This window comes from Trachinotus anak, unplaced genomic scaffold (assembly GCF_046630095.1).
Source record: "Trachinotus anak isolate AG129_WGS33_773 ecotype Australia unplaced genomic scaffold, CSIRO_AGI_Tana_v1 ptg000034l, whole genome shotgun sequence".
Classification (NCBI taxonomy): domain Eukaryota; kingdom Metazoa; phylum Chordata; class Actinopteri; order Carangiformes; family Carangidae; genus Trachinotus; species Trachinotus anak.
The window spans coordinates 2,915,799-2,941,374 of NW_027273885.1; the positions used below are offsets into that span (position 1 = coordinate 2,915,799).

The following is a 25,576-nucleotide window of genomic DNA, read 5'->3' on the forward strand; positions in this document are numbered from 1 at the left end:
TGTCTTCTGTGGCTCTGGAGGAGCTTTGTCGAGCTTCAGGGAAAAAACCTTGATGATTTCATAGTGATGTCAGTAGGGTTGTCGTGTCGTTGAGATTAACAATGTTTAACAGAAGGTCTGTGATTAAACTGGGGTCATGGAGTTTGAAAGACGTGGATGTTTACCAAGGATACAGTGCTGCAGGGATGATGTATTTTTGTTGGCCAACCCAGATGTTAGTGTCACCCTGGTTCCCTCGACAAGAAGCCAGTGGGATTTTTACGCGTTTTTAGATCACTGCAGAAAAAAAATGCTGACAAACAAAAGTTTATGATACTGACAAGTTTCGTTCAGCAGGATAATCTTGACTAATAAACACCACCTTCTGATGTTTGAAGCCGAAATACAATCACCAGAATTAAAAAGCTAATGTTAGGCTATAAACAAACTACACCGCGGTCATATGACTTCAGTGTCATCACCAGTGAACTTCCTGCATGTAGTTTGATTTAGCTCTGAGCTTTTCTACAACAAAGTTCGTAACAGTTTTTAAAAATCCATTAAAAAAAATGATAGACTTGCTGAAATGCTAAAATGTTAACTCATTCCTGTGGTACTCTATCTAATATGCTATTGATTTGCATTGTGGGAAAAGCGTTGCAGTGCTTTTGGACCTTCTCGTGTTAATCAGGCCAAACAGGCTGTGTAATGTTTTACTTGTGCTACACGACCTGAAGAATATTTTTTTACACTTCATGCCTATTTTCCTGGATTTTACACATGGAACCGCAGTGATTGTTTATTGGGCTGTCCATGCTAACCCTTCTGTGGACAGTGTTTCCCACATTAGGAGCTAAATTTAGGATATATTGGCCTCTGCTGCTCCAGTTTTAACCATTCTTTATCTTTATGGAAATGTCCCTGGGATCTTGTGTCTTATTAACAAAAACTGGTGATGAATACAACTAATTTTCCATCTTTGTTTCCTCACACTGTCTGCTATCATGAAAAACTGTGCCACACAGCAAACCAGCAGATTTCTCTCCCCTAGCACCCAGTGGAAAGGGCAGTATGCATCTGTTTATTAGCTCCATTTGTTGCTCTTTTACTCACACTATATCATGTATTTCTCTACATGTCTTTAATTATATTAAGAGAATACATTGATGGTAATTGTGGGTTTCTTTTTTCCTCCTTTTTCCTTAAAGTCCAGTTCCGAATTGTCTCCCTGGATGCCAACTTCATCCCTGTAGCTCGAGTGGTAAGTTTAATTTATTCTCTTCAAAATCATGTGACATTGTGTGATGCATGTAATAATTCCAACCACTGAACTTTTTAATCTGGTGTGCGTTCCACTAAAGCAGTCAGTGAATGTGAAGAGTGAGGTCTATTTTGGTTCAGGAGAGTGGGAGGTGAAAGGAGGGCTGTTTGTTGATTTTGAAGACAGCGTGGGTGTGAAGCGCTGTGTGGAGTAGTGTGATAAACATGCTGTCAGAGTTCATTTGGCACACACTGCATTTGACCCAAACATCTGAATCAATATGGGCTCAAGGCCTTTTCCGTTTGTGATGAGAGGCTGAAAACACAACTGTGTGCAGTGACTATGAAATTCATTCAAATATCACATGATGAAGGTGGCTCGCTGGAAAGTGGTAAATCCCATCAGGTATGAAGAAGATTTCAAATGGTCTCAACATTAAAGCTGTGAGATATAAAATCTAGATGTTTTCACACACTGTAAAACAGTATGACACACATCCATCTGCTTGTTTTGACACTTAATCTGAACTACATGAATGAAATATTTTAACCCAATATATTTTCTATGGCTGCAAAATTATCTAAGGTCTCTTGCATCATTTTATACACATTTACTCCAAAATTTTACTCAGTTTCTGTTTCTGTGAACTACCCAGCTCTTCTTCTGTGTATTAAAAAAAGACTAGCTGTGCATCGAAAATTGATGCTATGGAAAAAAACAGATCATGAATTTTCACTGTAGATCAAAATCACTCTTATACCTTACTATCATAGTGTATTTATACATATTTACAAGAAAGTTTCACAAACGTACCCGTTCACTTGAATGGGAAAATGGTCTCACAGTACTGGATTCTACTGTTTTCTAATTGCATATCGTATCTACTTTGCAAATTTTACATAAATGTTTTGTTGTTGTTTTTCAGTACAAAGTGGTGGAACTTCAGGTAAGGAGCATTTAAACTTTTTGCATTAGAAACTAACTCAGGCTCTAATGAGATAGACAGGAAATGACGGGGGCTGTCATGACAAGGTCCCTGACTGGAATCGAACCAGCGATGTTGTGGTTATGTGATATGCTCCTTACTTAGCAGTTAGAGCGTCTTTAGCTTCTTTAATGCGATGCATTTCCAAGTGTGTGGGGGGTTATTTGATCAAATTGTTCAGGCATTTAATTGATTAAGTGATCACTCAGAACTGGGACCATGTATTTTATGTTTATGTTCAGGATGACTCTAATAGGAGGAGTAAAGACAGATTTTTGTATAGATACAGAAAATGAGTTACACAGAAACCAAGGATAACATAATTAACAACTTGGAAATGCAATATTTATTTAAAGATACATAGGATAGGATACTTAAACATTGTGAAGCACATAACTGCAATATTATATAATAGTTTTATTTGTGCTGTGTTACTGTGAGAATTGTTTTTAAATCTTCTACATGCAGGATTTTAAAATGTTTGACTATGGCGACTCCTAGTGGTCGTACCAAAAATAGACATTGATATCAACCAATCAAGGGACACTAAGACGAACAGAGTGAAAGCTGTTGCTGGACTGCACCAATTTTCACTATGATTGTATTTTTCTTCAAACAAATCTTATGCAATCAGCATAATTTGAGTAAATAATCACATGACAGTCCTACACCTAGGGGCTTTAATATAATGCAGAATGTAGCAGCAGTCATTGACTGTGCGTCTTTCTTTCCTGTTTGTAGGATCCAAAATCAAATCGCATTGCCCAGTGGTTGGATAAATCCATTGATGGCGGCATCCTCGATCTTTCCCACCCGATGATTCCTGAAGCGGTTCAAGGAACCTACATAATCTCTGCCACAACGGACAAAGGAGAGCAGATATTCCACACCTTTGACATCAAGGAATATGGTCCTCTGCAGTTATATACTAAAACAATTTAACTATGTCTCACATTTATAATCAGTTTGATTTGTGTAAATTTTTCCAGTGTAGATTTTTGACTCTGTTTCCTTTGTTTCCTCTGCTTTAGTTTTGCCAAAGTATGAGGTAAAGGTCCACCTGCCCAGTGTGATAACCATCGTGGACCAAGAGGCAACGCTAAAGATTTGTGGAAAGTGAGTGTCCCACTTAAAACGAACAGAGGTTAAGAACGGCACTGATGTTCAGACATCATCAGATACATGTAGCCAATTGAATTCTCCTCAGTTTTTGTACAAGGAAACATAAATTCTAATGATACTGCAGCCATTGTGCATATTTTCCTATTTTCTTAAGAGGATAAAACCATTTAAGGAAACTGTCTAAGCTTCAGGTCTTTTCAGTGGGTGTTTCCCTTGTTAGTGGTTCAGCAGCATCACTGCTAGGTTGTCAATTTCCATTGCGTGCTACTGAGAACGTAATACTGTAAATAGTATAATTGTCGATAGCAGACGTTGTGTCCATATTTCAACAAGCACAAGTAGTGTTAGCAGTCAACTGTTGATTTGAACTGTCCATTTTACTGCATTTGATATTTAGAAAACCCATTGTGCTGTTAAGTTTGTATTCTCTCTTACCTCTTGGCTAATCCAAAAATGGGTGAAAAGGTGGGGTGTGTTGAGTCGAAACTATGCATGATGGTTTAATAACTGTGGCAAGTCTGTTTATCCTCTGTTAGCATCATTAGCACAGATGGGATTCTGGCTACTCAAAGGCGAACTCAAGGCTATTTCATTTGGTGGCTAATTGGCTAGGTAACAGGTCCACTAGCTGTAGAGACAGAAACCATTTTTTGTACCAGGCTGTAAACATGTTTATTTCTGCTGTACAGTTGGACATTTTCACATGGGAGTCTATGGGAACTGACTCACTTTTGGAGCCAGACTCCAGACTTCAGTGCTGTTCAATGTTCAATGTTCAAAAGTTCAACGTTGACTTCATTTTTCAGCCCCGGACGTTGCTGCTTGGTTACAACAAATGAACCGACAAAACGAACAAGCCTGTAACTTTTGTAAGATACAGAATAATGTAAAGTACCAAACAGACTTATGTACGAAGAGATTAAGAAACTTGAAGCCATCAGTTCCCCCGCTGGTTAACTGGGTCTGTGAGTGAGATTACAAAATAATTCAAGCACCTGCTCACACAGATATTGAACCAATCAAATTAACAGTAAAGACAGAGACAGTAAAGAGTCAGAACCAGAAATCCATGCAGCTTTGAGAACATTAATGCAGATGTGCTATGACAAAAATTAGTACAGTTATACTTTGTTTTTGTGGTCTGTACAAAAGTCATACAAACACTAAGGATATTTAAACTTAATTTCAATTTAAGTTCAATCCCTTTATGAATTAGTCAGTGTCATCCACATCTGGATTTTATGGTGTTTGTTGCTTTCTTTCTTTCTCACTCTCCACAGCTCTCACTTGCTATGGAAACAGATTAACCTAAAATGGTTGAACTCATCTAAACACCTGCCTTCATCTGTGAATCAGGCTAAAATCGGGATCAATTACATAAAAGAATTCTTGTTCTTTTTCTGTTTCCTGCAGATACACATATGGAAAACCAGTTATTGGTTCAGTCAAGGCAGTGTTTTGTAGGCACGCCATCCGGTTTTACTGGTATTTAAGTACCCAAGAAAATGATCTCTGCAAGACTTATGAACTGACTGTGAGTATTCCAGATGAAAAAAATGTGACTTGCAGTAATCACAGTCCTCTTTTACTCATTTTATGCATTTTTTCAATTTGAATTTCACCTTTGTTATTATCTTCCAGACGGACAAAACTGGTTGTGCTTCACAAATTGTAAACATGACGGAGTTTTCCCTCAACAAGAGCATGTACGACGACAGTTTCGAGGTGAACGCTGAAATAGAAGAGTATGGCACAGGTAGGTTGACTGGATGCCAGATTCTGTTCATTGAGTAATTATGAGCAGTTCCTGATGAGCTGTAATCTGTGTTTATTATCGTGTAGGGGTCATTCTTAAAGGCAGCGGACGGACCAGCTTCAGCAGTCATATCAGAACTGTCACCTTTGAGGATGTACCTGCAGCGTACAAACCTGGCATTTCGTTCGAGGGAAAGGTAATCAGTCCGGGAGCTATACACAGAGACTCATATTTCTTTTTATCCATGCCAATGTTGAGGTTCATGAGGTCATGTTCAATGTCAATTGGACAGCCCATTAGTTAAGTCCAGACTGAAATATCAACAAATATTGGATTCATTTGTCATTCAGGGTCCCAACAGGATGAATCCTGTTGATCATTGGGGTCTCATGACTCTTCCTCATGTGAGGTTGAGTTTAACCTTGCTGATTGTTTCTCACTGGAACGCTCCTTGGGAGTCATTGTTATCTTATTTCCTAAGTTTTGTACGTACACAAGCTTTTACTCTTCGTCTCCTAAAACCAAATGTTTCCGAATGTAGTTGCTCATCTTTTGTACTGACCACATAGTTGGAGAGTTTCATGGCCATTCATGTCATCTATGTAGAAAAGGAGCTGGACTTTTACTCCTGAATTTACCTGGATGCTCAAAATAACTGCACCATCCCCCCCTGATGGGCACAAAATAATGAAAAAAGGTGTTCTTATTTAGCGTCCCCAGAAGATGAATCCTCATATTTTTGGTGGCCCCTAACATTAACTCTAGTGCCACCAGCACATCAAAATTTATTCTTAACCACATCAGTAACAAGGTAGCTTGACAGTTGATAGACAGATAACCATGAAATGTGTTGTGAATATTGGTGGTCCCCAGAGGTTGAGTCTAATAATTTAAACAACCCTTGTTTGAGGGCCCCCACCAGGACAATTTCCAGTGGTGCATGTGAAATATCAAGATAAGTATTGATATCAATAACAGACAGATATCTGTAGCACAGATCGCTTCCGTGAGATCCAGAGGATGAACCCTTAGCTTTTCTCCTGTCCATTGATATTTCTGAACACATTTAAGCTCCCAGAGAGAGAAAAAACCTTTTAGCCTCAAACTTAAAGACCACCAACACAAAGTTTATATTTTAGTCCTTCTGGAAATGCTGGGGAGGGACAAAATCATTAGTATGTTGGGGAATGATGAATTTTGAGCCTTGATGCATCTTGAAAGTGTGCAGCGGGTTAGATTCTACTTTTTGACTTGTTTGCAGGTAAAGATGGTTGGTCCAGACAATAAACCTGTCGCAGATGAGCCAGTGTACCTGGTTGCCGGTGAGTCACAAAATGTGACCCTCACTACGGACAAGAAAGGCATGGCTTTGTTTTCTCTGGACACCTCCCTCTGGAAGGACTTTATTCATCTGAAGGTTGGTTACTGCTCTTTTGTGGTTATTCTATTCTCTTCCCTGGGACTTGTTAATTTCTGGACATTCAGTTCAGTTTGGGGGCTTCCATTAGCTATCAGTTCAGTATCAATTTTACAATCAATATCTAATTAAAGAAAGGTTCATCATATTCATCACATGGCTCACACAGGTCTATAGTCTGATTAAACAAGTTGGTTGAGAATTGGTTGATAACTGAGTGTGAATTTGACCTTTGACCTGCCACTGTCATGTCAACAGGCCAGCTCAAAGACGACGAATGAGAATGAACCATATGTGCCGAATGTGCGTAGACCAGAGTACAGGTCGGCCCACCACCACGTCACAGCTTTTTACTCCAAGAGCAGCAGCTTTCTGAAGCTCATGCAGGTCAGCGAGAAGATTGCCTGTGACGAAGATGCCACTGTGCGCGCTCAGTACGTCATCCAGGGGGAGGAGCTAAACAAGGGACAGGAAGTCCTTGACTTCTTCTTCCTGGTATGTGTGACAGATTATGAGCTACTCAGTACTTTAACATCCATCTGGTGCTGTGCAGGGGACCCTCACTCCTGTGGTCAGTGAGGCAATAAGATAAAATCCAATCCACAGGCTTGTGCAGAAAAGAGGTGGACTTAATTGTGTAATGTTTACACTAGGTGTGGAAAAATTGATTCCATAATATTTCCCCTTTTTTATATTTAAAACCCACATTAATAAATGTCTTTGGATGTGTTGTCTTTCTTTGCAGGTGATGTCCAGAGGTGGAATCGTGCAGCACGGCCGTGTCCCAGTGGCTGTTAAAAAAGGAACAGGTACAACCTATGACCTACTGTTCCTTCATTACCACAGTTCAGTGTTTGGAAACTGGTGGCCTGCGGGCCAAAACTGGCCCACCAGCAATAATATCTGGCCACCAGATTATTTTGATAATCTGATTTTTTTTTTTCTAATCTTACAATATTGAACTGACAGCCTCACATTCAGCTGTAGCTTAGGTAGAAACAGAAAATCTTCCCCCACCTGAAGATTCTTATTATCCATGTTGAGAGTGAATGAAACAGTTACCCACTGAATCACTTCCTCTTTAGCAAATTTTGTTTGTTTATCTTGTCTACAAAATAAAAGCACAAGAAAGTTCTTTTTTTTCTGCAATTCTTAAATTCAAACAAGCTTTTAGCTTTTACTATGAAAAGTTCTGACAGGAAGTTCCAAAGGTCCCATTGCTGACTTGACAGACCTCATGTCATGAGATGTGTGATAAGAAAAAATAACAGCAGTTCAATAAATCAGTCAAATGTATAATAGGTATTTTTATCGATCAGTTTCTTAAATCTGAAGCCAAATTTACTTGCCTGCTGTAGTTTCTATCGTAAGCCCCACATACACCATCCCCTCACTGAAAAAAATAAAAAATAATTTAAAAATTGATCTGGTGCGACCAAATCCACAGCTGAAAATACAACAAATACACAATTTACTACAATTTTACAGAGGCTTTGTAATAAAATTATATATTTGTGATTCATTTTTAAAGAGGCAAAAATCAGTGGTTTGTACACAGGCAACTGTTTGTGATCAAATTCGCCTTAAAAGATGACGTTATGTCACGACTGGGTTGGGAAAGATGGAGAGTGTTGAGAGGAGGACTGACCCGTGTTCAGTAAAGAATAGTTATAGTTATAATATAGTTTTAGTATAATATAGTTTGGTCACCAGAATCAGAAAGTCTGTTATTTGTGTTTTGATTATGTTGTCCTGTCACGTGTCACATCCCTTCGTCTCTGTGTTTCCCGCCTTAGTGAACAAAGGGGAGTTGTCCGTGTCGCTCCAACGGGTGACAGACCTGGCACCATTTGCCCAGGTGGTAGTTTACACTGTGATGCCCAGTGGAGAAGCTGTGGCCGACAGCAAGGACTTCCCCATTCAGCTCTGCCTCAACAACAAGGTAGATTATTAAATGAATCCTAGACTGCAAAACACCTTTTTGATATATACTGAAATACGGAAACATATGCATTCTAGATTATTTTTACAGAGGGATAAACGTCATCTAATCTGCTCCCAAACTAATGACTCTCCATCTCTTTGTGTCCTGTGTAGGTGTCTCTGAAGTTCTCCTCCGTCCAGAAGCTTCCAGCGGAGAAGACCACGCTGAGTCTCCAGGCTCAGCCAGGCTCCATGTGCTCTGTCAGAGCCATCGACCAGAGCGTCCTCCTGCTGCAGTCGGAGCAGGAGCTCACTGTTGACTACGTACGGCACTGATCCTCTTTTACCCGCGTTAACATCTGTACCTGCACCAGCACTGTAACATCACGTTTGCGTCACAAACAGAATAATGCTTTGATTCCAGAGATGGGAAAAGTGGAAATGGTGACTTACCCACAAACCACAGTGTGAACACAGCTGCTCTGTGGCTTTCCTGTCATCTCTTCTGCATACAGTACATTTTACATGCTGTATATTCCTGGTAGATTAGGCTCCCATTTAATGCCATTTGCAAAGATGTGTTCCTTGTTCTCCAGTTCCGTATAAGATACCTTGAGCCAGAAGGATTAAACAGCAGCCTAAACATCTTTGGAAGAATGGCACAATTTTCAGTCTTGCAGCTGCACTTGATTTATCTTTAGCCCTTGTGAATTCTCACTTCTTCATATTTGAAGGTGTCCACTGATGCACAGGGATTAATAATTGTACTGAGCTAATTTATGACTGGAGTTACATCTGCGTTAGTGTTTAAACATGAGTGCAGAAGCCTCTCAAACAGCTTTCAGACAGTAAAGTTTTGTCTCAGCTAATTTGTTCAACAGTAGGTGAGACTCCGAGCTGCTGCAGGTTTTGAAACATTTTTCAGTTTTCACATCATCATTGCGTGGCCCTCCATCACTCTGTGTTTGTGCAGGTGTACAGCCAGCTGCCTTTACAGAAGCTGTCGGGATACACCCACGACGTCGAGGACTTTGAGCCGTATCCCTGCTTCCCGCTGCCTTTGCCAGAGCCGGAGGTCGAACCCGAACCCGAACCCGAACCTGAACCCGAAGCCACACCCGAACTGGAGGTGGAGATTGTGCCCGACACCCAGGCAGCTGGTCGAGCAGCGCGCTCAGTCTACTTCGGGCCAACCAATCAGAAGAATGACGTCTACAGCATCTTTAAAGTAGAAAATTGGATCATTTTGATTGGCTAGTAAAGAACAGGCTACAGGCTATATCATAATGAGAGATCTGTCTGTTTATTGAGCTGTATCTCTGTCTGTTGATCTCTAGTTCTTTATCTCTATTTGTCTATCACATTATATTTCGATTTCTATTCTATCTATTGCTATTTGTTTATCTCTATTTTTCTGTCTTTAACTATTTGTATCTCTTTTCCATTTCGCTCTCTATTCCTTTCTCATACTCTGTCTATCCAACTCTCTCTCTGTTCATCTCCATCTACACCCATCTCTTTGTATCTCTCGCTCTCTCTCTCTCTCTCTCTTTCTGTCTTTATTATCTCTTTTTATTTCCATCTTTGTCTGTCTTTATCTGCCTGGGTAATTAGATATTCATGAAGCATTGTCTTCTGTTTTATCTTGTGTGTCATCGCTCTCTCTCTCTCTCTCTCCCTTTCTAGGACATTGGGATCAAAATTGTGACCAACTCTGATGTGAAAAAACCTTACAACTGCCATGACTTGGCATATCAATCATATTATTATGATATGGGTATGTTTTATTATATACCGCTTGTATTTTACATTGACTGTCCATTCCACTGTCCATTGATACTGGCCCCAAAACAAGAAACTACCATTATACTGTGAACTATATTTAGAGGTATCATACAGCCTCTCGAAATCTGGAGAAATACATCCTATGGAGGACCGCACCAGTTTTTCTGAAGATCAACTTCCAAAGCCCAAGGAGACTATTAGAACATACTTCCCCGAGACCTGGATCTGGGAGCTGGTTTCTCTTGGGTAAGTTTTGTTGTGCGATTAAATTTTTTTTTTTTCCTGTCCATGTGTTCCTAGATTTCGTAGACTCTCCTGTCCCCATGGCCTTCAACATGATGCCACAGAGTTCAGGGGCTGTGCTGAAAGGTAAAGATGAGGAGAAGAAGGAAACCGTCAGGACATTCTTCCCTGAGACCTGGATCTGGGACCTAGTTACTGTGGGGTAATAATGATATACACTATGAAAAGGATCAAAACATTTACATTTCCTATTTTCAGACGTGTGTGCATTTTGGACACGCGTCTGAAGTTTCACATATCTTTTTTTTGGTTTTTTTTTTATTTCGAATTGATTAACTGTTTAGTCTTTAAAAGGCTGTAATATATAATATATTGACAATGTTCACTGCAGTTTTCCAGAGGCCTCGGTGACACTCATGCAGTTGCAAGAAAAAGTATGTGAACCCTTTGGAATGAGTTGATTTACAATGTGCTTAACCTAATAACAACCATTAAACATTCACAGTAAGTGAACCCTTGGCTTTAATAACTGGTTGAACCTCCTTTTGGCTCCAATAACCTCAAACTGAGCATCAGTGACCGAAGTCTCTGCTTCACACACACCCCACCACTTTGCCCATTTTTATGCCTCCGTGCCAGCGACAGCCACGGCTGGAGCTGTATTGTTTTCAGGTTGTCCGTCATACGTCCATCCCGTTCTCGAGGCCACGATATCTCAGTAACGTCGCGACGGAATTTCTTTAAACTTGGCACAAACATTCGCTTGGACTCAAGGAGTTTTTTAGCCATCACTCAAGACTTCACACAGTAATTATGACAAAATAGTTATTATTTTATATGAATCAGGATAAACAGGGAAGTAATCTGAAACTAGTCTGAGTCGCAGAGGCGTACAACCACAAGACATTAATTCTAGTTTGATTAGCTGGGAGTTCGGCGGGGTCAAGCACTGCCAAAATGGCGCCAGTAGACGGGTTCATGTATTTATTCTCGCTACACTGTGAATGTTTGAATGTTTTCAAAATGAACAAGACCAATACAATGATTTGGGAGTTATTAGATAAAATATATTGTTTGTTCATTATTGTAACAAACTTAAACATTAATTAAGTTGATTCCAAAAGGTTCATTTAGTTTTTCTTGCTGCTGCATGTGTCATCCTGTTTTGTCAGACCCACGGATAATTTTGATACAAATGTTAAATCCAGACTGGTTTATGGGTTTATGTAACATCACATATTTTCAACTGAGTCCTGTCATGTGAGAAGAGCACAGAAATAAAAAGCTAATACAGAAATCTCGTGTGTGCAACAGCCAAACACTTCTAACTTTGGCAGAAAATATTGTGTTGTACTGGAGCCCATCACTCACAGTAAGAAGCTAATTGGCCTTTAAATGTTGGTTTTACTGTTAATACATGTATCTTGTTTTGACGACATGATGTACCACGAGGAGCTCTTTCTGCCACTGTAGCAGTATGGTTATAAGGATGTTGTTGTTACAGCACTTTGTATAAAATTTCCAATAGTTGATGAGATATTTCAGGCTTTTCCTCACAGAAAAGCCAGACTTTCTCTGGCTTTTCTCTGACTTGTAACCATCAGGTTAAAATTTTTGTTATAAGATGGAAAGGTTGGTTTGGTGGTTGGTCCACCGCTAAAATATCTCAACAACTATTGAATGAATAGATGGACTGGATGCATGAAATTTTGTACAGACATTCATGGTTTCTGCACAAAGCATTCAAATGATTTTGATGATCTTGTGATTTTTCTTTTAACACCACCATGAAATTAACATTTGTGTTTTTGACTGAATGTCTCGACAACGACAGGATGTTTTCCCAGCATGCTAACATGCTAAACTATGATTGTGAACATGCTAAACATTATACCTGCTGAAAGGTCCCATATTGTATGAAGTGAGATGTCCCGGTGTTTGTGATTATAAAGCAGGTCTAGGTTCTATATTAATACTGTGAAAGTATCAAAGCCTCAGTCCACAGAGAAATGCACACAGCCTGTATTCAGAAACTGAGCCTTAAAACCAGCCGTCAGGACTTCTGGAACTTTGTGATGTCACAACAAAGGAGTCACGACTCTCACTCCCAAGCCCCGCCCACCTGTACCCACCATCCAACCTTGCAGGATTTGGTTTCTCTGAGTGTTTACCTGAAATCTGCTATATATCTATTGGATCACTCAGAAAAATAGTCAGTCTTTTTAGAGTCTTGGCGCAAGTTGTTTTTTGGTGCCCAGGTGGTGCAGGAGTAAAGTTCCCGTCCACCACCAAAGACAGAAAACAGGAGGAGTCATGTCTATATATGAATGAAGAGCAGGCACATTACAATATTTACTGTGCAGTGAATGGAGCTCTCTCTCCCCCTCAGGCCAAATCACAAGATAACTCATCACGCATGATCACAGATTGTCATGAAATGTTTTGAGCATATTCATGTTTCCAGTCTCTGTGCTGTTGAAGTTTTTAATATGGCTGCTTGTATGTTTGTACAGAGACAGTGGGTCACTGGATGTGGAGAAGACGGTCCCTGACACCATCACTAAATGGGTAGCCGGAGCTTTCTGTGTCTCCTCTGTTGGCTTTGGCGTGTCGCCTAATGTGGGACTGACTGCCTTCCAGCCGTTCTTTGTCAGTCTCACTTTGCCCTACTCTGTCATCCGAGGGGAGGTCTTTACTCTTAAAGCCACTGTCTTCAACTACCTCTCCAAATGCATGATGGTAAATATTTAAAACACAGATGACAGATGGAAAAATGACTGTGGGTTTGATTCATTTGACTTGTTTAACATTTTAATAATTAGAGACACGGGATAAATTACATATATACACGTATGCTTTACATATTTGTAATATTTTTATTTCTAAGGCTGAGGATGTTTTGTATTTTATTTCCTGTTTGCAGGTGAAGGTCACACTGGCTGATTCAGAGAACTACACCTTCAGAGACTGTGATGGCTGCCAGTACAGTGTGTGTCTGTGTGGAGAGGAGAGCAGGACCTTCTCATGGATCGTGACTCCAACTGCTCTCGGTATTAATAGATAACTGAGCAGAGATAATGTAGGCTCGTGTCCTTTCAATTTACAAATAATAATAATATTTTTTTTACATTTTACTGCAAATAATATACAGTATGTCAGTTGTTACACACCTGAACTGTTAGATTCCTTCAGTGGTTTGTGGGAAAAGCTGAATTATTTTCAGAACTTTAGAGTTTCAACAGGAACTTTAATGGATGTCAGTGTTTTTGCATTTTTCAATCCAATTTACCAGAAATCACACAGACTGGAGACCATTTTCCAAACCGTGCTGTCTCTTTTCACCACAGTGTCAAAATCAAACATTTAGAGACTTGAACTAGGTCATTCATTTTAATTAACATAATGATTTTGCTTTAAGTGATGTTATTGCTCTGTGGTAATTTGGCTGAGTGCAGATTGGTTTGAAAGCTATGAGTGATGGAAAATACAATCACTCAAATACTATACTATACTACTTTCACAATACTTAATATTTCTATTTTATGCCTCTTTTTATATTTGTATTTAATACTTATTTGTAGTAAAATGTATATTATTTTTACCTTTTTTATTTAGTAAAAGTGCGTTACAGTCATTGAGTTGGCTTGAAATGAAGGCATGAGTAGTAGTGTTTGGGCCTTTTTAAATCTCTGAATGCTCTTTTAGATGCTTTTCAACCTCAGATAAGAATCTCAAAGGATTTTTTTCAACTGTCTAATTTAGTTATTATCTGTACACAACACCATCTAGATTCAGTCCAATAATATCTTGGTTATGTCTTGGTGTCCTTTTTAAAATTGATTGAAAACTGTCTCACCTCTGGTCTTCCTGCCTCCTCATTAGCACAGAGACATTTTCCAACTGACTGTTATTATCTTTACCAATAATATGATGCAGATTTCACATCTTTACTATTAAATACTGATGTAGTTTGTTAAGTCTCATACAATTTTATATACTCTCAGTGACAAAGATGAGACAGAACAAGCTAATTAATCTCTATTAGAGCCACTGACAGCTGTTGCGTCTGCACTGCTGGAAGCAGAGAAAGGCGTCTGTTGCTGTTACGCCGCCTGCTCTGAAGGCAGAGGATTTCCATCAGCCTCCATCAGCTGGGATAGAGATGAGGCTCTTATGAATGTCAAATTGCACTCCTCTAACTCCCCCTTAGAGGAATGCTGACAATCACTTGTACTAACAAGTCAGGTAGTATCTCTGACGAAACACTCAGAAACCTCTCCCTCGGGGGGTGATCTGTACTTGTCCTCCGTGTGAAGGATTGAGGGCTGCGAGGGGAAGGAGGGAGGGTGTGGGAGATGGAGGCGTGTGGGAGAGAGGTAGTATAATAAGGCAACAAATAGGGATTAATGAGGGCAAATAAGATAGGAAACAGGGGGAGGAAGTAAAACACAGGGAGGAGGGATGGAGGAAGAGGGAGTATAATGAAGCAGATAGGAAGCTGTTTTGCCTCCGTATGCACAATGTGACTGTGTGACAGGGCGACAGAGCAGTGATCAATACAGCCCCGCTTTCAGAATAAGAGTATGTTTGTGTGCACACAGGTAAGGTGGACCTGAAGGTCAGCGCCGAGGCCCTGAGGACTGATGTACTATGTGGGAACGAGGTGGCCATCGTCCCAGATGTGGGCCAGATTGACACAGTGATCCGCACCCTGCTGGTGGAGGTCAGTGACACTTCAGACGTAAATAAAGATGGACGTAGCCTCCATGACGTCACCCGCAGGTTTCTGGAGAGTCATTTTGAAGCTCGGAGTAAAATAATAATAATAATAATAATAATATTGGCCACGACCCGTGGCTTTTTCCTGAATGTCATCCTCTCTCTCTCCCTGACTTTCCTGTTGCTACTGTAATAAATAACTTAACACAAAACCCACCCAGGACGTATTTGCATGGATGCATTATAATACATGTACCATATTACATCCATGTGCACTTGTTGTTCAAAGCTTTTAACTTCCCAGCAGGTTCATCACTTTTTAGTGTCCCCTGGAAACACTTCCTTTGTGTTGTGAATATTTGCAGCACGTGTTGTCAAATTGCTGAAGATGTTTTCTGAATTTGTTTTGCCTATTTGCTTGTGTTTCTTAAGTTGCAGCGTGTTGAGTTCTCAGGGCCACCGTAGGTTTGTTACAAAATGAGTCACTGATGTAACTATGGTTCTACAAATTTTGAATGGCCGCCAGAAACGGTCTGTATGCCTGGACATCATCATGTGCAAGCGCAGGAGGCCGAGACCTCATCCCAACAATGTCCTGTGTTACCTGATAAATGAACCCGGCGAAAAGCAGTCTTCATCATGGGTCTCAGTGAACTCAGTGAACTGGCCCCTCCCCTCACAAACATGGTTACAGAATCACTGAATTTTCAGTCAGTGCTGCTTCTGAAACCTGGTAAAGACAAACAAACATGTGACTCATGTTTAGACCCCTGACTTTAACTGCAGACAACAAGGTACAAGCAAACTCAAATGTACTGTAATGTAATGTAGACAACATTATTCAGAAGCTCATACCTGTTGACCAAACTGGGTTTATTAGAAAAAGACACAGTTATTTCATATCATCAGCTCAGCTGTTAAGACCTGTCAGGATTGAGCAGGATTCATCTTCTTCTTTAAAACACTTGAAGAAATGAACTTCAATCTCTTCAATATATTAAAACACTTTTTTAATGTGCCAAAGTCAAGAAGTCTGACAGACGCTATGTTGTCTGACCCTGTATCATTTGTGATGCTGCAGACAACGATTCCCAGCATCTCAACATTGTTTCATTCAATATCGTTTCCTTTGTCTCTCTCCACAAGGCCGAGGGGACGCCGCAGATGGTCAGCCACAATGCCCTCCTGTGTCCGGCAGGTGAGCGTTCACAAACAACCTGAGCATCAGCAGCAGTTATCTAAGCCTCGGGGTGAACGGCCGTCACAGAAAACTAGGACACCAGATAAATACATCTGCTAATGTCATCCTGTCATGGAGGCCTGTGTCAGGGTCAAAGGTCAAAGTTCTCACAGATGTTCAGTGCAGATGGATCCTCACCAGCTGCTCATTATTGTTGAGCTGCATTTTTGTTTGTCAGTGTTAAATGGATGGTTGTAGTAATTATCCACGTGAGGTGCAGTTCGACTGTCACATCTGTGAAGTTTTTAGAAAAAGATTTTTATTCACCTACAAAAAGAAAATTTTATTTTGATAATCTTTATATTGAAATTATCCCTCAGTAAATGTCTTAATTTGTCACTTAATTAATCATGAGTATTGATGCTTTTTTCCTACCTGACTGCATTTCATTTAATTTCAGAATAATAGATATATTGAATCAATTTATATTATCTTTTATTTTACTGCTGCCTTTATCAAGTACTTTGTAACACAGGCAGCATTAAGTCATTTTTAGTCAATTTTTCTTTCTTTTGAGGGTGAAATAACATGAATAAGAGTTGTTTTTTTGCTAAAATGTTTATAAAGTTAAACAAGAGCAAAATAAAAGATGAAACATTTGATAACCTCAACGACAGGTAGATTGGTAATAAAACACGTGGAAATATTCTGTTCTATCGATTTTTACCTGAAGAGAAATGAAGTATTTAAAGTGAGCTCATTTCTTTTTACCTGTGTGTCATCAGAGGGGCCGGTGGACAAGAAAATCTCTCTCCTGATGCCTGAGATGTTTGTGGCTGGATCAGCCAGAGCCTCGGTCTCCGTTCTGGGTCAGTAACAGGATTCTTCCTCTCTGACAAGTAGAAACTCAGATTCTCAGATTCTGTTTTCAACTCTCTTGTTTTTGGCTCCTGCAGGTGATCTGATGGGCCGGGCCATGAAGAATCTGGACAAGCTCCTGGCCATGCCGTACGGCTGTGGGGAGCAGAACATGGTGCTTTTTGCTCCCAACATCTTCATCCTCAACTACCTGAAAAGCACTGGTCAGCTGACCCAGGAGATTCAGGACAGGGCCATGCGCTTCCTGGAAAGCGGTGAGGCCTCAGGACTGACTCTGAATCAGTTAGTGTGTCTTCCCGTCCAGGACGGGTCTGAACGTACGACTCCCAAAACAAACCACTGAGAACGATGGATCTGATTTGATGAATTATTGTAACAAAAATTCAAGGACGCATCTCATGACCGCTCTTTCTCTCTCACACCACTTGATCGTGTATGCTTTCTATTTTATTCTCTCTCTCATACATTTAAGCATCAGTATCACAGAATTTCATTCCTGGTAACAACAGCAGTTCATGAAAGCAGGGCAGTGTCTGACCCGTGTCCAACCACAGTCGAGAGGGGGGTCGAGATAGAGGGTCAGCTGAAGTGGGTTGACCCCTACAGATAGACGTGGGTTTAACCTCCATCACTGTGTCGGTCTGAGTCTGACATTTCACTGGAGTCATTTTAACCAGCAACTGAGAATAACTAGTTTAATGCTAAATGGGCGTTAATAATAATAATAATAATAATAATAATAATAATAATAATAATAATAATAATAATAATAATAGTTATTATTATAACCTTAATTTGTATATCACCTTTCATACAAGAAATGCAGCTCAAAGTGTTTTACAACAAAGAAATGTAATGCTCCGAGTGCTTCACATGAAAAGACAAAACAAACATTTTTGTAAATCTGACACAGCTCTGTGTGTGTGTGTGTGTGTGTGTGTGTGTGTGTGTGTGTGTGTGTGTGTGTGTGTGTGTGTGTGTGTGTGTGTGTGTGTGTGTTGCAGGATATCAGAGGGAGCTCACCTATAAGCACGACGACGGTTCCTACAGCGCCTTTGGGAAGAGTGATGATTCTGGAAACACCTGGTCAGTAAAGATCCAGACACTGATGTATGAACATACAGGAACTGGTGCTCCATCAGTTATAATCAAACTATTACAATAATTTAACTAATATATACCTGTAGAATATTTTTTGTTCTATATTGAAATTATCACACCAGTGACACACGTCACAACATTAACACACATTATGAAATTATAATTACTTTCTTTTTTAAAAACATTTAACAGCAAGTGCTTTAGGCGTGTCCATGTCAGCCATAACACTGTAAAAACAGCTGCGTGGTTCAAACTAATTAATTATGGGAGTGTTTTGGGCGTAATGTATTATAAACCAATCGGAGTGCTATTTCCCATTCCCTTTAAAAGTCAGGTGTGTTTGCACCTGTGGATTTCTGTTCTAATGGTGCAGTGTTTCACAGAATCAGAATATAGGCTACTTGTGGTGAGATGATTAAATATTGAAAATGACCAATGAATCCAGTCCTGACACACCAGCAGCAGCTCTTTTTATCATTATGAGAAATGTAAATAAGTTTTGGGTTCATTATGAAACTGTGTTGGACAAATTTAGTCCAGGGGACGAATGAGAAACACTACAGCACGTTCTGCATGTGTGTGATAGGCAGTGTGTGTGTGCTGTGTGCCTATTATACTGCTGTATAAATCTTTCATTACATTTTAGGTTCTTTTAAATGAGAAGTTAACATTAATTTTAGTTTCATAAAAATCCAACATACTAATAATATTAACACGAATAACAACAGACTAGGTTTAGTGTAAAGAAGGAGGCAGGTATCCCTCCCACTGTCTGTGTTCACACCTGTCAGCTACAACCTTTTGAAGACAATAAACACTAAAGTAATAAAGAATCAGCTCATGATTATAAAACACAGGGAAACTCTGCAGTTACGTTAATAGTTACAGAACATTTTCAAACATTTATCCACAAAACATAAACTGAATATTTTCAGCTCAAATCTCACACTTCATTTGACGAGAGAATAAAGACGTATAGTGGGAGTTGGACACACACAAACACACAGTGTGTCCTCTCTGCCGTTTGGCATCAGCAACCATCCTAATAATTTACTTTATGAGGAACCTGCCAGAAAATATTAATATTTTCATTTAATGGGCTTAAAGCACTGCAGTCCCTCGGGGGATTTAACAAACCCTCTGCTGCTTTTGAAAGGGTGCTGGGCAGTTTGGCAGTTGGTGTGTTTGTGTGTGGGTGTGTGTTTGTGGCTGGGAGAAACTAGGGCTCTCAAGTGTTCGATTACATTAGAAAATCCTTCAGGATGTTGTTTGTCTGGAAATCACTGTGTGCAGAGATGGAGAAGTTCGGAAGTTTTACTTACTAAGTTTGAACAAATTTGCACGGTGGTGCAGTGGTTACTCACTGTCACCTCACGGCAGAAGGTTCTGGATTCAAACATGCGGGCCAGAGTCTGCATGTTCTCATGTGGGTTTTCTGTGGGTGCTCCGGCCTCCTCCCACAACCCAAAGACGTGCAGGTTAATTGGCAACTCTAAACTGCCTGTAGGTGTGAACCTTAGCCTGTATATGAGTGTGAAAAGTGAAGCCAGAGTGTAAGAGCCTTGAACCTGCATCTATCTACTGACCATCAGGGGTCGACTCCACTGGTTGCAAGTCAGATTGTATTGAAGTCTATGGGAAAATGTCTCCACCTCTCACTTTATTTATTACCTTTGTAAATATTTTCCTGATGTTTTCCCAACACAATGTTCATTTTTTAAATTATGGTCCATTTAGAGTAAAATAGACCATAAAGCAGGGTATTGACGGATTGTACCACACAATCAGGATAGAGCACAGAGCAGGTCGGATCCACCCCTCACTCCTCCTCAGCTCCACCTTTTCATACAAATATGGTTTCTTGGTTTCAAAAAACCAAGATGGCGACAGCCAAATAACAGACTCCAGGCTAATAAACGGCATTTAGCTGCCAAACTGTAGAGGGAAATTAGTGACTAGCTAGTGGACCTTGCTAGCTATCCAGTCTGATATTTTTTCTCAGACGTTGATGGAATATTGTACAATCGTCATGAAGTCAGAACCAGGACTTCAAATGATGGCTAATGTTGAGTCTCTATAAGGGGAGAACATTATATGTTAGTGGTTTGTCTTTTTTTAGTCAGCTTGTTCATGCTGCGGCTAAATAGCCACAAATAATTAATGCGATTTGAAATCTGTGCTAATAAAATGTTTATAGTAACAGAAATAATAATGTGAAACAGGAAAAAAGTCACACATCTTTGCTTGACTTGAGTTGGTTGATTACGTTGCTCTGTGTCTGCTGAGAGTGTGAATAAAGAATTGTTTGCTAACATGTTGAACTCTATAAGGTCAGTGTTGTGTTTACAGCTTATTCTGCTGCCCCCAAGTGGCCATGAAAATAATGCAGTTTTTATTATTTGATTTTTTTCCCTTTTGATTTACTGTGGTACAATACAATATGTGTAGTGTGATGTATTTCTGATTAATGAGAATCCATGAATCCATTATCCAGACATATGGGAAGTGGATATTTAACTTTCCAGAGGACGTTTGCTGCCTCTCTGCTCCAGCTGTCTTCACTCTGCTGGGTTTACATGTAGCTCAGAGGAATAAGACTGAGCTGTTGTAGATGCAGCTCAGGCCAAATGCTCTGTGGTAGTGTGGTAGGAGGCTGTTATGTAATTGTCCTGGAGCTGGGTTCATTGTGGGGTTACCAACACAGGCACACATAGCTAGATTTATTCTCTGAAAAAGTGTGTGCGTGTGGTGTGTGTTCTTGTAGGCTGACCTCTTTTGTGATGAAGTCCTTCGGCGGGGCAAGACCATACATTTTTGTGAATCCCAGTCACATTAAAGATGCGAGGAGGTGGCTGTCAAGACACCAGCGACCTGATGGCTGCATCCGATCTGTTGGGAAACTCTTCCACAACGGCATGAAGGTAATGAAGGCATTTTATAGGATTTTATATAGTTTCAATACATTTTTCCTATAAAACAAAATCACAGAATGAGCTCAGTGAGGATCAGGATCAGATTCTGTGGATTGTGCAGATTTCCTGATAACTAAAATAAACAGAGCACAGACCTCCACCAAGGCCAGTGTCAAACGACACACACCAGACTCAATTCACAGTAAAGGATCTAGATCTGCCCAAACTTTAATGAGTCAGTTGGTTCAGTACTTCTTGTGTAATCCTGCTGACAACAAACTAACTGAAATATTATTCAGTTGTAACATAAACCACCGCAGCTTGTACGTTTTGTCAAGTTTTCCAGTTTAATGAGTGAAAGAAAAGCATCAGGTGAACCTGAAAGTGTGACGCTGTGCTGCCTCTTCACTGACCCTCCCACCATGCCCCTGTGTTTCCACAAGGGAGGAGTGAGCGATGACGTGTCCCTGACGGCCTACATCACCGCCGCCATGCTTGAGCTGGATGCCAACGCCACGGTGAGTCTGCCATCGCTCTCCTGCTTTTCAGCCTTCCAGGTTCATCTCAGACTCAGATGACGTCTTGTTGCTGCTGCTGTGAGGTGTTGAAGCGATGAACCCTTGGCCTGCCATGGTAGACTTACTGCCTGTGCCACTAACTTTCTGCAAACAATATTTATGTTAAATAAATGCAGTGTTTTTTATACCACATCATTTTCTACAAATGCTTATTTGTAGGCAGGAGGTGAAAGTTAGGGGAGCACGGAGTCATATTTTATCTCGCTCCACTGCCTCGACGAGATGTCAGCATGTGTTCCTTACTGTCTGTGCAGCTTTAAACAGTGTGTCTCAGTGGCTGCATTTGTCAGTGAGAATTGCTAACAAAGTTGCACAGCAAACATCCTCCAAGTTTTAAAAGCCTCCACGGAAATTGGTCCATTCATTGTTTGAGCTGTTAGAGATCTCTGCCTCTCATTTATGCTCCTGCACAGTCTCATCTCTGCTTTGCTTGGTTTCTGACAGGATCCTGTCGTCCAGAAGTGTCTGCAGTGTCTGAAGGAAGCTGTGGCCGGCCAGCTGGACAACCTATACACCACCGCCCTGCTGTCGTACACCTTCACTCTGGCTGGAGACGAGGAGATGAGGAGCAAACTCATCACTTACCTGCACCAGAAGTCCAACACACAAGGTGAGACAGGGAAACCATCATTTACTGCAGCCGTCAAGCTGCACGAGCTCTGACACAGAAAAAATCCTTTTATGAAGAAAATTTACAAATGCTATTAAAAATCTGATGCTGAAACGTGAAATAGTTGAAATGCTGAAACTGCTGAAGTGGCATCGATTTACAAACACTGAGGTACTGAAGCATGTTGAAGTGTAAGCACTGAATGGAGCTGAAGTGTCAATTGAAGATGTTGAAGTATGTTTAGGGACGTCGGTAAATTGTAGTGTCTGCTGACAGCCATCATGTGATGCATTTAGTGAACACCAGTAAATTGTAGTGACTATTGTCTGCATGTGAGGTGTTTAGGGGACATCTGTAAATTGTAGCTACAGAAATGACCTTGGGTCACATTGTTTGCCCTTTTTTGATAAAAAAGAAAAAAGGTTTGTAAGAGCTTTAGCTTGGCTGTTGATTTTATAAATGTAGAAAATCAAGGGAAATTGGCAACTGAAACATCATCTAAAACTGAAACATGAAGACCTCCTCTTTACAGTTTGAATCACAGGCTCTAGAGCTACATGTACATGTCTCTGCTAACCCACTGACGGATGATTCCACTCTCCTGACCGACAGGAGGCACCCGTCACTGGGACAGAGCAGGGGCTTCTGGGAAAGGCCTGGACTCCCTGGAGGTGGAGATGACCTCCTACATGCTGCTGGCTCTGCTCTCCGGTCCAGCCATGCCAGAGTTTGGCCTGGACTACTCCTCTGGCATCGTCCGCTGGCTTGCTCAGCAGCAGAACCCGTACGGCGGCTTCTCTTCCACACAGGTAGGACAGACCACACCCACAGGTGGTTTCTGTGAAACCTCAAACCCTGAATGGACTCTGACATCACTCCTAACCTCCTCCCTGCTGCTCAGGACACGGTGGTGGCCCTGCAGGCCCTGGCTAAGTATGGAGCTGCCACCTACAGTGTGGAGGGCAGCACGACGGTGACGGTGACATCGTTAGGAGGCCTGAACAAAGAGTTCATGGTGGATCAGCGCAACAGGCTGCTGTACCAGGAGGAGAAGCTGAGCGAGGTCCCAGGAGAGTACACAATCACAGCCCAGGGACAGAGCTGTGTGCTGGCTCAGGTACAAACAAAACACTTCAACCACTGAATGTCTGTCATTCTCAACTATCACGTCAGACAGAGCAGATTTATTTGTGTAGCACCTTTTAACAACAGGTCAAAGTGTTTTACATGAGAGGCTTTAAGATGAGATATGAAATAAACATCAAGAGACACGAAGATAAGACTTTAAAGAAAATACATGGAAGATAAAAATATGGTAAACTGGAATAAAAGTGAAAAAACAGAAGAATAAAAAATGCAGAGCAACATATGAATAAAAGGCTGTTAAATAAACCGTACAACATGTACCTGCTGCAGGTAGAGAAGCGAGTGAGTGAGAGCATCACCTGATATTTCAGTTTGAAATCAAACACCACACGAGTGTGTTGAGCTGTGAGCTGCACAGACGGTGCGAACTCGTCCGCTGTGTCTCTTCACACTGACTGTGGATGAACAGATGTTGCCGATGTTGCGTCTCTCCACAGATCTCCATGCATTACAACGTCCCCCCTCCCCCGGACTTCTCTGCCTTCAACATCTCCAGTAACATCATGGCCAAGTGTAACACCAGCCGGCCGCAGCTCATCCTCTTCGTTAACGTCAGGTACTTTTTACTGACACTTCAGTGCGAGCACAGATCAATAGTTCGTATTGTTGATTATATTTTTCTTACTTCAGTGGAGACTTTGACCAGATAAACTAAAACTTTCTCAGGTTGCATCAGCGAATAGTTTCATACGACACTGAACCAAAAGTAGCTGCATCAACACAAATGAGCTGTTTAATTATGAGGCTAAAATAATGAGTTTAAACTTTGAAATGACCTTCACACAAACCAGTGTTGTGTTTGCACCAGCTACAACTCGTTACAAACTATTGTGATTCTCTTTTTTCTTTTCTGATTTTCAGTTTCAGATTCAGTCCAGACTGTAAGTATTTGGAGAGTTTCACGTTTCATTCTTCAGGCTCTGAGCTCCAGCACATTCAGTGTGAACCAAAATAAAAGCTACTACATTAAATACATTAAAGGGCCAAGTCTCAGCTTTAATTTGAGGAGGTTTACGTGAACATAGAAAGAAGTGTGTGGGTGATACAGGCCTTCAAACGTATATCACACAAAGTTTAGTGGTCAAAAGTAATTGGACAGATGCACATGGCTTCAGACAAAGTGGCCAAATGTCTGATGACTGTTGAAACGTTGAGGTTTGATGTAAACATCCTCAAATTAAAGCTGAGACTTGGAACTTTCAGCGTGAAACTGTCCAAATACATGTGGCCTGGACTGTGTGATAAACACACTGTATATAAAGATGGACATCAGAGTGAGCTGACTGCATGTTTTTGCTGATTTGTGGCAAACACCACATTGTCCCACATGTCATCAAAGAGGCCACACCCACAATTATGCAGAACTTTAAGCCTTAACAAAACTTAAACAGGTGAGTTATATAAAAATTCAGCCTGTACAGTCGTCATGGAGGAGGAAATTAGCTCTAGAGACCAGAACAGTTTCTGTACCAGGCTGTAAACTTGTTTATTTCTGCTGTAAAGTTGGACATTTGAACATGGGCGTCTGTGGGGACTGACTCACTGCTGGAGCCAGACTCTAGTGGTCATTAGAGGAACTGCAGCTTTTGACACAGCATCATTTTTCAGCCCCGGAGTTCGACACTTAGTTAAACAGGATTAAAACATATTTTGCAAACAACAAGAAAGAAAAATTAAACTATACTAAATATGTAATACCTTTTAGATTATAAAGGAAAAAAAAGAAGCACATTCACAGGGAGGCTCGTCGGCTCAGGTGAGTCGAGTGTGTGTGTCTGCGATGTGTTTGACTGTTGGTGTGTGTTGTGTTTGCAGGTACCAGGGCAGGAGAGAGGAAACCAACATGGTGATCATCAACATCAAACTGTTGTCAGGCTACATTCTGGATCAGAGCTCCCTGAAGCTGGTCAGTCAGTCAGTCAGTCAGTCAGTCAGTCAGTCAGTCAGTCAGTCAGTCAGTCAGTCTCCATAACTCTCTAA

The 25,576-nt window shown here is 40.7% G+C and overlaps 1 protein-coding gene across 2 annotated transcripts in view; it reads left to right on the forward strand.

Moving 5' to 3' along the window:
- Positions 1 to 25,576, forward strand: part of LOC139614404 (alpha-2-macroglobulin) — a 32,179-nt gene that overhangs the window by 4,167 nt on the left and 2,436 nt on the right. The window contains exons 4-32 of one of the 2 annotated variants that reach the window (XM_071471640.1): positions 1,188 to 1,240; positions 2,166 to 2,186; positions 2,967 to 3,135; positions 3,257 to 3,341; positions 4,761 to 4,881; positions 4,989 to 5,103; positions 5,190 to 5,299; positions 6,365 to 6,520; positions 6,779 to 7,015; positions 7,266 to 7,329; positions 8,317 to 8,462; positions 8,618 to 8,767; positions 9,417 to 9,671; positions 10,130 to 10,220; positions 10,330 to 10,474; positions 12,985 to 13,210; positions 13,395 to 13,521; positions 15,073 to 15,194; positions 16,337 to 16,388; positions 17,156 to 17,239; positions 17,327 to 17,503; positions 18,254 to 18,335; positions 21,115 to 21,271; positions 21,706 to 21,780; positions 22,285 to 22,450; positions 23,063 to 23,259; positions 23,352 to 23,567; positions 24,034 to 24,152; positions 25,412 to 25,502. In XM_071471640.1, coding sequence (XP_071327741.1) covers positions 1,188 to 1,240; positions 2,166 to 2,186; positions 2,967 to 3,135; positions 3,257 to 3,341; positions 4,761 to 4,881; positions 4,989 to 5,103; positions 5,190 to 5,299; positions 6,365 to 6,520; positions 6,779 to 7,015; positions 7,266 to 7,329; positions 8,317 to 8,462; positions 8,618 to 8,767; positions 9,417 to 9,671; positions 10,130 to 10,220; positions 10,330 to 10,474; positions 12,985 to 13,210; positions 13,395 to 13,521; positions 15,073 to 15,194; positions 16,337 to 16,388; positions 17,156 to 17,239; positions 17,327 to 17,503; positions 18,254 to 18,335; positions 21,115 to 21,271; positions 21,706 to 21,780; positions 22,285 to 22,450; positions 23,063 to 23,259; positions 23,352 to 23,567; positions 24,034 to 24,152; positions 25,412 to 25,502 — 3,809 coding nt within the window. Of the gene's footprint in view, positions 1 to 1,187; positions 1,241 to 2,165; positions 2,187 to 2,966; positions 3,136 to 3,256; positions 3,342 to 4,760; positions 4,882 to 4,988; positions 5,104 to 5,189; positions 5,300 to 6,364; positions 6,521 to 6,778; positions 7,016 to 7,265; positions 7,330 to 8,316; positions 8,463 to 8,617; positions 8,768 to 9,416; positions 9,672 to 10,129; positions 10,221 to 10,329; positions 10,475 to 10,528; positions 10,674 to 12,984; positions 13,211 to 13,394; positions 13,522 to 15,072; positions 15,195 to 16,336; positions 16,389 to 17,155; positions 17,240 to 17,326; positions 17,504 to 18,253; positions 18,336 to 21,114; positions 21,272 to 21,705; positions 21,781 to 22,284; positions 22,451 to 23,062; positions 23,260 to 23,351; positions 23,568 to 24,033; positions 24,153 to 25,411; positions 25,503 to 25,576 lie in introns of both variants that reach the window. The other variant, XM_071471639.1, reaches the window with a different exon arrangement.